Source organism: Berghia stephanieae, chromosome 12 (genome assembly GCF_034508935.2).
Source record: "Berghia stephanieae isolate SIO BIC M18660-M18661 chromosome 12, UCSD_Bste_1.3, whole genome shotgun sequence".
NCBI classification, from domain to species: Eukaryota; Metazoa; Mollusca; class Gastropoda; order Nudibranchia; family Aeolidiidae; genus Berghia; species Berghia stephanieae.
In genome coordinates, this window is record NC_088371.1 from 9,533,198 (window position 1) to 9,544,599 (window position 11,402).

An 11,402-nucleotide genomic window follows, 5' to 3' on the forward strand; every position below is an offset into this window, starting at 1 on the left:
TGCGTTTCCAGTTTTCGTTTTTTTTACTACAAACTTATCTTGGGGCCCAACCCCTTTTTATAAAAGTTTTTTTGGGTTTGTGTTTCTCTTTGAACCGGAAAAATGTTTTTCCCTTTTGTTAATTTTAAAGGGAAAAAAAGGAAATGAAAAACCCATTTCCCAATTTCCCCTAGAGCTTTTTTTGGGGGTTTATGGGGCCCCGTGGTTTTTGTGTGTTTAGGGTTTGTTTCCCAAATTTATTTAAAATTTTTGGGGGAAAGCCTTTTGTTGGGGAAATTTTTTTGGGGTTTTTTAAAAAACGACCAATTTAGTTGGGGTAAAGCCTTTGGGGTTTTCTTTTTGATTTTTTTTGTTCCTTTGGGAAGGGCTGTAAGTCTTTTACGATCAAATGGCGTTTTTTGCGTAAAATTTTTTTTAGCGGTTTTGGGAAGCGTTTGGGGGTCGCCTCCCGGGTTTTGTTGATTTTTGGGGGGTTTTTTCCCTGCGGATTATTTTTGCGGCATTTTGAAAAGGAAACTCCCAAGCATTATTTTAAAGGGGTTTGGATGTGGTGACCCCATTTCGCGCAGAAGTTGCCCATTGGCAGCGAGATTTGTAGGATCTCGGTTGTTTGTCGATGTTTGTAATGGTACCAGTCTCCCATCTCTTACTTCTTGGATTTTGGCTGGTAATGGTTGTCCTAGTGATAGTGGTGGGAGTGCTGACGTGTTTCTGTCATGGTATTGCTTCTGTGCATGTTGTCGCTATTTCAAGCTGTTGATTAATTTTTCGTTATCATCACCGGGTTGGTATTTTTCGTAGGAGACCATCTTCTAACATTCTTCCCAAAAGCATCTGACATGGCGATGGGATATTGTTGTCGATGGGTGTTGATCTCAATGCTAGCATGGCTTTGTAGGGGTCAGTAGAAGTTTCAGCTGCCTTTAGTAGCGTTCTCTTGACCAGTTTAACTTGACTTTCGATAAAGCCATTACTCCGTGGGTAATGTGGTGAACTTGTATCATGTCGAAAGTTGAAGTGTGAAGCAAATTCTTTATAGGCATTCCCACTAAAGTGTGGTCCATTATCCGATCTAACGATTTGGGGTATTCCTTGTTCACTGAATATCTGTTTTGTCAAGGTGACAACTTTGTGGCTTGTGCTTTGGTTCTTGTGGATTTTTCGGATAAATGGGAATTTGGAAAAATAATCTGCAACAATCAAGTATTCTTCTCCCCACAAGTAGAATAGATCGGTTCCAACTGTGTGCCAAGGACGTGGTGGAATGTCTGTTTGTATTAGTGGCTCCTTTGCCTGACTTGGTTGGTGTGCTTGACAGGTGTGGCAATTTTTTTGTTTTCTCATCAATGTCTTTATTGGTATTTGTCCAGTAAACAGCCGTTCTAGCTCTTAATTTAGTTTTTTCTGCTCCGAGATGGGGTTCATGAAGAGTTTTGAGAATTTGTGTCTGCATTGATTTTGGAATGATGATGCGCCTACTCTTCATAATTATGCCTTCTTCTAGCCCTATCTCATCTCTGAAATTCCAGTATGGTTTACATAAGATTGGAACATCTTGTAAGTTTTCGGGCCAACCTGTAAACACAAGTTCCTTTAATGCATTTAATTCCATATCCTTTGCGGTTTCGCTCTTGATGTTTTGTAGAATATCTGTGCTGAATTGAGACATAACGCTGTGGATCTTAACATTTGTAAGGAAATGCCTTTGCGTTTTATGGCGCTGTAGGGAAGTACCTGTGGTATGCACGACTCAGGACATCCAACCTTATCTTGATTTATTTCTTTTGTCACTCTAAAACGTGAGGGTGTAGCATTTCCGTCGTGTCTTAGAGTCTGATCTTCGACATCCCCAATTTAATCCCTGACGTTATCGGAGCTGCGAATGGCCATTGTCTCCATAGACCATGGTTGACTTCGTGACGATCCATCCATCGTACGCGCTTTGTATTCATTTAGGGGTGAACATGTTTAGGGGAGAAGAACATTAAATTACAACACCCACCCCCATTTCGCCTCGAGTTTTTTCCATGATTCATGCGAATAGGGATGGTAAAGATAGTGACTTTTAATTTCATCTTCAGTTCTGCTGTAAGTCCGTGGTGGAGAAGGACGTTTTGTATTTTCTGTTGTGAAAGTCCATAGTAACGTTCTTTCACGGCTTCTAACTCCTGTCTCTGTTGTGAGACAGTATTACCAAACAGAAATTAATGTTGTTTGATTTCTTTTTGAGTAGTGCTCTGTTGGTGAGATTTCAGTGTTATTTGTAATCTATTGAAATATTGTGTTCTATTGTGATTATCGGCATTTCTGATTTAATTGATTGTTTATGATAATAGTGATACCCGAGTTTCCAGTGCTATTTTGCGATGTATCAATTATCCGGTTAAATACTGAGTTTTATGTTAGTGTTGATATTTTTAAGAATTGATTTTCATTGTTTTCATTTTCTTTCCCAAATCTAGAGATCTGGCCTTTCTTTAACCTTTTTGTGACTTTACCTGACCATCAAGTCACCTTTATGTGACTCATTGTAACATCAATGAACATTGACTATAACGTATAACCTTTAATAACAAGAACTGAAACCTATTACTTAATGAACAAAAACAAGAACTGAAACCTGTTACAAAATAGACATAATTACATACTGTGACCTATACAGGATTTGAAAAACAATCCATTGTTTGATAACAGACATTGTCTGGAACCTAATACATTGGTACTGTGTGTCATTCATCTGGACATTTAGCTCATCAACAACCCACACTTGGAATAACACACAGGCAACTACAGCACGTAGAATATCATCTTCACACAGACGGAATAAGTTGGGGACCCTGAGGTCATACAAACTAAATAATCATGTTTTTCTATCATTATTCATATATCATTTAGCTTTATATTCACATCATTCAATTCTATCACCAACTCATCATATCTGTCAATCATTAGTTTCATCAATATTATTTTGACATTTATCCTTTTATCACTGACTATATTATCAATATCATAATTCTACTTAGAAGCGTCATCTTGATAACATTCATTACATCAACATCATCATCATTATCATCATCCACCATACCATCTTGATTCATCTGCTATATTCAATCATATACATTTCATTTATATCCAGCTCATTACATTAATTAATAAACACTTCATATCATATACACTTAAATCTCGGACTTGTTGTGTTCATAATTTGTGAATCTTTGGCAGTCAGCCTCACCCCCCTTTTTGTTATTTTTTTTTTATATAAGTGTCGCCGTCTGGGTCCGAACCGTGCACACTCGTGCCCTGACCGTGTGACATAATTTGGTGGAGCTGCCGGGTAGGATATCTGATTGCCATTGTTTTTGCATATTGTGAATTGATAAGTTTTGAGAAACACATACATCTATACACACCAAGAGTAATTGTATAATTCCAGTTATATCTAGCTAGCACTTAGCCACGAGCTGTTTTTAAGGACGAACAGTTTTGAACCTAGTTCCTCTTCATTCAGATATATTGTTTCAGTCGATAACACAGGTTACATTAATCTTGTTACACCCCCCCCCCTCCTGTTTCTATCTATTATATAGATAATCCACTTTAATCGCTCTAAACACCTCTCCTCATTTCATTGTCATCCACAGTCTCGGTGATTATTCAACCTTATCAAAGTTATTCTTTTGCTCTTCCCTTTAGCGACGCCATTGGCTGTCTACGTTTTCTCTTTGATTTTTCATTGTATAACATTTTAGTTTACGGCCGTTTCTGCCTACATTACAGTTCCAGACATGAGTACTAGCATTGAAAAGTTAGCTAAGATTGGATCATCTTTGGGTCTCTCAGGAAGTGATTTGAAAGACTGGATAGAGAAGACTATCAAAGATGAAGACGACAGAAAACAGAGAGAACTTGAGGCAGAGAGGGCAAGGGCGGAAAGAGATATCGAAATTGAAAGAGAGAGGGTTAAATTAGAGACGGAAAGGTTGCGAGAAGAGACAGCACTGATAACTTTGCGATTGGAATTGCAGCAGAGGAAAAATGAAGGCAGGGAAGAGGGAGCAATCGGAGGTCAGGCGGAAAGTACTAGTCACATGAAAACTATTAGACTACCAAAATTACCACCTTTTCATGCTGCCAATGATAATCTCCACGACTATCTTCAAAGATTCGAAAGGTATGCGCGAGTAAATGGATGGGAGGAGGAAGATTGGGCCACCCATCTCAGCGCTCTCCTTACTGGCAACGCCTTGGAAGTATACAGTCGCCTATCCGACGATGAGGCCAACGACTACTCTATCCTGAAGGCAAGCCTCCTCAAGCGATATAATTTAACGGAAGATGGATTTCGCGAAAAATTTCGCAAGTCAAGACCGGAGTCGGGAGAAAGCATTGAGCAGTTTAGTAACCGGATTAGCAGTTACTTCAGCAAGTGGGTGGAAATGGCAGGAAAGAACAAGGAAGATGCCGGTGACATAATTGACCTCATTATTAAGGAGCAGTTGATGGACATTTGTGGCGAGAGCTCCTCGTGTTTGTCAAAGAAAGAAAGCCCACAAATGTGAGATCAGTCGTGGATCTGATCAGCCAATATATGGATGCTCACGGCTCAGCAGGTGCCTTCACGAGATCAGCACCAATCAGAACAAAGCAAGAGATGGACTCGAAACAAGTTAGGCCAGAGAATCTCAACCAGAGAGTATTTAGCGGACCGCCTAGGAACGGTCCAGTCACATGTCACATTTGCAAAAGAGCGGGGCACATTGCCAGAGATTGCAGAACAAAACCCGGACTGGCCGCAGTAACGGTCATTACATGTGACTACTGCAAGAAACGGGGGCACACTTTGATAGACTGCCGGAAGAGGCAGTTTGATGAGAAGAGGCTACAACCTCCACAGGTCGCCTCAATGTCAGCACCTAACTACACTAACGAAGATTCAAAACAATGCAGCCATGGGCACATGCAACTAATGTGCGGCTGCACACTCCCAGTAACGTCGGCCTTATGCCTGGGCCACGAGGGACGAGACAAGAATATGCCGGTAGCCAACGGCTTACTGAACGGCCGACCGGTGACTGTACTCCGGGACAGCGGATGCAGTTGTGTGGTGGTCAAGAAGGGCCTAGTTGACGGCAGTAGCAGTGGAACACGGAAAGTCCCGGTCCTACTTGCTGACGGCTCTGCTAGAGGGACCACGACGGTGGACGTCACCATTGACTGTCCATATTTTAAAGGTGAAGTCAGTGCGGTGGAAATGGAACACCCACTATTTGACGTCATCCTTGGAAACATACCAGGGGCGAAATGTCCTGGTATGTGTAACAAACGTTCTGTGCGAGCAGTCGAGACACGAGGCTCAAAGCACAAAAAGACGAAGAAGTTAGTGACGTTACCTGCCCCGAAAATTGACGTCACGCCTGCATATTTAAAGGCTCAACAAGAAGCTGACACATCAATAGCTAAAGCTAGAGAATTTGCAAGCAGCGGTGAGAAGAAAATCACCAACAAGAAAAGTAAACAGTGGTATGCATACGAGGACGGAATCCTGTACCGCCACTACACTTCGCCCAAGATACACCATGGAAATCCAACGAAACAGGTGGTGCTACCGAAGGGACTGCGCATCACAGTCATGCGGCTCGCGCATGAGTGTGTCTTTGTTGGGCACTTGGCGGCCAAGAAGACAACAGAGCGCATTCTAGAAGCGTTTTATTGGCCGAGCATTTGGACTGACGTGCGCAAATTCTGTCGTTCATGCGATGTATGTCAAAGGTGCGCACCAAAAGGTAAAACCCAGAAAGTTCCCTTTCAGGAGATACCCTTAATTGAGACTCCATTTCCGCGTGTTGCTGTCGACCTCGTGGGAACGATCATGCCGGCATCAGTCAAGGGAACCAAGAACCTTTGTCCGGACTATTCAGCCAGGCTAGCTTAAGCTGCTGAAGACATTGCTCAGGCATTTCCTGGTCTTTTAGACAAAATCCAAGATTTTGTCTTAAGTGGGGGGCTGTAAGGAAATGCCTTTGCGTTTTATGGCGCTGTAGGGAAGTACCTGTGGTATGCACGACTCAGGACATCCAACCTTATCTTGATTTATTTCTTTTGTCACTCTAAAACGTGAGGGTGTAGCATTTCCGTCGTGTCTTAGAGTCTGATCTTCGACATCCCCAATTTAATCCCTGACGTTATCGGAGCTGCGAATGGCCATTGTCTCCATAGACCATGGTTGACTTCGTGACGATCCATCCATCGTACGCGCTTTGTATTCATTTAGGGGTGAACATGTTTAGGGGGAGAAGAACATTAAATTACAACACCCACCCCCATTTCGCCTCGAGTTTTTTCCATGATTCATGCGAATAGGGATGGTAAAGATAGTGACTTTTAATTTCATCTTCAGTTCTGCTGTAAGTCCGTGGTGGAGAAGGACGTTTTGTATTTTCTGTTGTGAAAGTCCATAGTAACGTTCTTTCACGGCTTCTAACTCCTGTCTCTGTTGTGAGACAGTATTACCAAACAGAAATTAATGTTGTTTGATTTCTTTTTGAGTAGTGCTCTGTTGGTGAGATTTCAGTGTTATTTGTAATCTATTGAAATATTGTGTTCTGTTGTGATTATCGGCATTTCTGATTTAATTGATTGTTTATGATAATAGTGATACCCGAGTTTCCAGTGCTATTTTGCGATGTATCAATTATCCGGTTAAATACTGAGTTTTATGTTAGTGTTGATATTTTTAAGAATTGATTTTCATTGTTTTCATTTTCTTTCCCAAATCTAGAGATCTGGCCTTTCTTTAACCTTTCTGTGACTTTACCTGACCATCAAGTCACCTTTATGTGACTCATTGTAACATCAATGAACATTGACTATAACGTATAACCTTTAATAACAAGAACTGAAACCTATTACTTAATGAACAAAAACAAGAACTGAAACCTGTTACAAAATAGACATAATTACATACTGTGACCTATACAGGATTTGAAAAACAATCCATTGTTTGATAACAGACATTGTCTGGAACCTAATACATTGGTACTTTGTGTCATTCATCTGGACATTTAGCTCATCAATAACCCACACTTGGAATAACACACAGGCAACTACAGCACGTAGAATATCATCTTCACACAGACGGAGATAAGTTGGGGACCCTGAGGTCATAAAAACTAAATAATCATGTTTTTCTATCATTATTCATATATCATTTAGCTTTATATTCACATCATTCAATTCTATCACCAACTCATCATATCTGTCAATCATTAGTTTCATCAATATTATTTTGACATTTATCCTTTTATCACTGAATATATTATCAATATCATAATTCTACTTAGAAGCGTCATCTTGATAACATTTATTACATCAACATCATCATCATTATCATCATCCACCATACCATCTTGATTCATCTGCTATATTCAATCATATACATTTCATTTATATCCAGCTCATTACATTAATTAATAAACACTTCATATCATATACACTTAAATCTCGGACTTGTTGTGTTCATAATTTGTGAATCTTTGGCAGTCAGCCTCACCCCCCTTTTTGTTATTTTTTTTTTTATATAAGTGTCGCCGTCTGGGTCCGAACCGTGCACACTCGTGCCCTGACCGTGTGACAACATTTAATCCGGGTATTTCGTCTTTGTTTTCAGGAGTTAGTCTTGATAAGCATTCAGCAATTTGCATTTGTTTTCCTGGTTTGTACTTTATGGTTAGGTTATATGGCTGTATCCTTAACAGCATTCGTTGGAGTCTTGGTGGTGCAGCTTTTAAGTGTTTGATATGTATTGATTCGAGGGGTTTATGGTCACTTTCCACAGTGAACACTTGTCCATACAAATATGTGTTGAATCGTTCGCACCCGAAGACCACTGCTAGTAACTCCCTTTCTATGTTCGCGTATCTTGTTTCTTGGTCCGTTAGTGCTTTACTGGCAAATGCCACGGGCTGTCCGTTTGGAGGATTGTTGCGCCAAATCCCTTCGTTGATGCATCTACTTGAAGAACGATGGGTTTTTTGCTGTCAAAGTATGCCAATGTTACATGCTCTGAGATAGAAGATTTTATGGCTTCAAAAGCAGCAGTGTGACTAGCAGTCCATTCGAACGCATTTTCTTTCTTTAATAGTTCCCTTAATGGGGAAGTGAGCGAACTGGCATTCTGGATGAAGTTACCCATATATGTTGTGAGGCCCAAAAATGATTGCAGTTCTTGAATGTTATGTGGGGGTTTCATGTTTAGAAGGGCGGACACCTTGGCAGGATCAGGTTTGACTCCATTTTCAGAGCAAATGATTCCGTAAAATTTTATTTCTTTCTCTTTTATTTTACATTTGTCTGGGTTCAGTTTGAGACCTTTCTGTTCGCATCTATCTATCATCATCTTGAGATTGTTGTCATGTTCATCCTCATCCTTTCCGAATATTACAATGTCATCGGCTATGCCTATTGTTCCAGGGCATCCTTCAAAGGTTTGGTCGATCTTTGCTTGGAATATGTCTTGGCTCATGCTAAGTCCAAAGGGCATTCTTGTGAATCTGTATCGGCCGAAAGGAGAGTTGAATGTCGTCAGATAACTGGATTCTTCATCAAGTTCCACATTCCAGTATCCACATTTGGCATCTACAATGGAGAAAAATTTAGCTCCACTTAATTTAGGTAGAATTTCTTCTAGGGTCGGAGTGACATGGTGCTCTCTTTTTATCGCTTTGTTGAGGTCTTTGGGGTCTAAACAGAACCTCAGTCTTCCATTTGGTTTCTCTCTGTAGACCAAGCTGTTAACCCAAGCTGTTGGTTCCCCTTCCTTAATTTTAGTGATGATGGTTTACCATTTCATCCAATTCATTCTTGATCTTGTCTTTTAGACTTATTGGAATTTTCCGAGGTGCATGAATTACTGGAGGGACATCTTTATTTATGTGGATATGATATTTTCCTTCAAATTTCCCAATTCCATTGAAGACATCTGGATATGTCTCAATAAATTGGGTTTTGTTCTTAATTTTGGGGCTTTCTTTAATTTGGCAATTAAGTGTCACCAACTTGAGTGCCTCAGCTGAAGGGAGTCCCATGATGGCTGAACCTGCATCCTCTGTTACATAAAATTGTGCGCTATGTTGCACATTGTTGTGATAACATGGGATTGAACATGTTCCAAATTGTCTTATTTTATGTCCTCCATATCTGTCAAAGTTCTGTTTGAAGGCATCAACGTCATTGGAGTTCCATCACTGTTTAGATTATCTGGGAACATTTTCTGATAAAGTCGTAGGGGTAGAGCGTTTCCTTGAGCTCCAATGTCTACTTTGACTTTCAGGGTTGTCTTCTGTGTCTTGAATTTGGGTAGTGTAATTTGAAGTGTTGAGAAAACTTCATCTCTGCCTGTCTTATTTATTGAATCGATGTGTAATGATTCGAAAGTCATGTTATCTAAGTCATCATTGAGTTCGTGGATGGCTTTTGACTGCTTGGATTTGTTGTAATGTAGTTTGCGGTACATTTTGCTGTAGTGATTTGTTTTTTTGCAATAGTTGCAAATTTTGTCTCTAGCTGGGCACTTTGAAAATGGGTGAGGTGATGATCCACAGTTTTGGCACTGATTGGATGGTTGGTGAGTGGTGTGGCGTCGGGTTTGATTGGTTTTGCTTGAGATAGGTTTCAAGTTCTGTTTGTGAGGCAGTTTTCTCACTTCCTTGATACCGACGGCCTGGTTTACTGCAAGGTTTGACAGTTGTGTCCTGGAAGCTTCAATGGAACGAGCTATATCCAGTGCTTTGTCCAGAGGTATGTTGTCTTCTTGCAGCAGTCTTTTTCTCACCTTCTCGTCCAACGTGCCACATATGATTCTGTCCCTTATCAAGGAGTCCTTTAAATCACTGTATTCACAGTCTCCAGCAAGAAGCCGCAATTCCGTTACGAATTGATCAATTGATTCGGTTTCTCTTTGTGTCCTACTGTTGAACTTGTATCGTGCCATTGTTATATTCCTCTTTGGTTGGCAGTACTCAGTAAAACGAGAGAAAAGTGAAGCGATACTGTCTTCCTCCTCACACCAAGTATTGCAGATATCTCTACCTGCTTGACCCACGTATAGCAGAAAATAACTGCATTGCTGCTCCTCTTTCTTTTCAGCTAGGGGACCAGATAAAAGTAGCTTCATATGCTGAGACCACCTTTTCCAGTTTTCGGCGATGTTGCCGTTTTCGAAATCCATACATGGGGGTCTGTGGGCATCCATTGTTTTGGCAATAATTTAGACGAATAAACGGCAAATATTCTACAAATACTTATCTGGATTGTTTTTTTTACTTCTGACACCATGTAATTCTTTCTCGTGATCCTTACTGAATTTAACCTGACTTAGATGATTAACGATAACACACTTGATTTCATTTAATTGAGATTTATTTATTTGACCATGTCTATATCTAAAACAATAAGAAGTTGGGCGATTCACATACTAAGGCTGGGCGTTAGTCGATACCAGTACTCGTAATATTTACTACACATCATATCATGACACCTACTATCAGACCCAGACACAAAAAAAAAAGTATTCTGCAAAAATAAATAGAGAAAACGAAAACAAACAAACATCACTGGTGACTTCAATCAACCAGATGTTGATTGGGTAAATGAGACAGCCCCAGGCAACAAAGCATTAGAATTCTTAGAGTTCTATAGAGACTCTTTCCTCTACAGCATGTTAAGTCGCCAACGCATTTTCGAGGGGATCAGAAACCAACACTCATAGACCTAGTTTTATCATCTGAAGAGAGCATGGTGAAAAATTTGACTCATAATGCTCCCCTTGGCAAAAGTTATCATCATGTTTTAGCTTTTAACTTTGTGTGTAGCACAAAAATTGAAGTAAAAAAAGAAGGACGGTATAACTACAAAAAAGCTGACTTTGATAAACTGAGAAAGTGTGTGAATGACAGCAATTTACTTGCCAAAATTCAGGATAAGGATGCAAATGATACATGGAACTGCATCAAAAAGACTGTAGAAACTGCAACTGAGGAATGTATTCCTAAAAGTGGATCAGGGCCTGCAGGCAAACGCAAGACACCTGTCTGGTGGAGTGAGATGGCTATGTCTAAGTTACGTAATAAGAAACAGACATACAAGAAATACTTGGGAACACTAGACCAGAGAGACTGGCTAGCCTACACAAGAGCCAGGAACCAAGCAAAAGCGGCGTGCCGGAAAGCAGTTCTAGACTATGAAAAGTCTATAGCGCAAGATGCGAAAAATAATCCAAAGGCATTCTTCTCCTATGCTAAGAGTAAGATGAAAGTGCAAGAAGGCCTAGCCGACCTCAAGGACAGTGACGGTAAACTTGTGTCAGCTGACAAAGATAAGGCAAACCTCCTCAATACATTTTTCTG

General features: G+C 40.3%; 3 protein-coding genes across 3 annotated transcripts; 1 reads left to right on the forward strand and 2 right to left on the reverse strand.

The window, feature by feature from the left end:
- Positions 1–2,836: 2,836 nt before the first annotated feature.
- On the forward strand, positions 2,837–5,932 carry LOC144957543 (uncharacterized). The gene is made up of 2 exons (XM_078888890.1): positions 2,837–4,527; positions 4,611–5,932. The coding sequence occupies exons 1-2, from the start codon at positions 3,786–3,788 to the stop codon at positions 5,930–5,932; spliced, it is 2,064 nt and encodes a 687-aa protein (XP_078745016.1). The 5' UTR covers positions 2,837–3,785.
- A 2,001-nt stretch (positions 5,933–7,933) lies between these two features.
- Positions 7,934–8,539, reverse strand: LOC144957544 (uncharacterized). Its single transcript, XM_078888891.1, has one exon. The coding sequence runs from the start codon at positions 8,537–8,539 to the stop codon at positions 7,934–7,936; it is 606 nt and encodes a 201-aa protein (XP_078745017.1).
- A 636-nt stretch (positions 8,540–9,175) lies between these two features.
- Positions 9,176–10,249, reverse strand: LOC144957545 (uncharacterized). Its single transcript, XM_078888892.1, has one exon. The coding sequence runs from the start codon at positions 10,247–10,249 to the stop codon at positions 9,176–9,178; it is 1,074 nt and encodes a 357-aa protein (XP_078745018.1).
- Between the last annotated feature and the right edge of the window lie 1,153 nt (positions 10,250–11,402).

What these genes read in the sequence shown, in the direction of transcription:
- LOC144957543 (XM_078888890.1), top strand. Translation starts at nt 3,786, where the DNA reads ATGAGTACTAGCATTGAAAAGTTAGCTAAGATTGGATCATCTTTGGGT. An exon ending in TTGTGGCGAGAGCTCCTCGT is followed by an intron (nt 4,528 to 4,610) that starts GTTTGTCAAAGA and finishes ACGGCTCAGCAG; the next exon opens with GTGCCTTCACGAGATCAGCA.
- LOC144957544 (XM_078888891.1), bottom strand. Translation starts at nt 8,539, where the DNA reads ATGCCCTTTGGACTTAGCATGAGCCAAGACATATTCCAAGCAAAGATC.
- LOC144957545 (XM_078888892.1), bottom strand. Translation starts at nt 10,249, where the DNA reads ATGGATGCCCACAGACCCCCATGTATGGATTTCGAAAACGGCAACATC.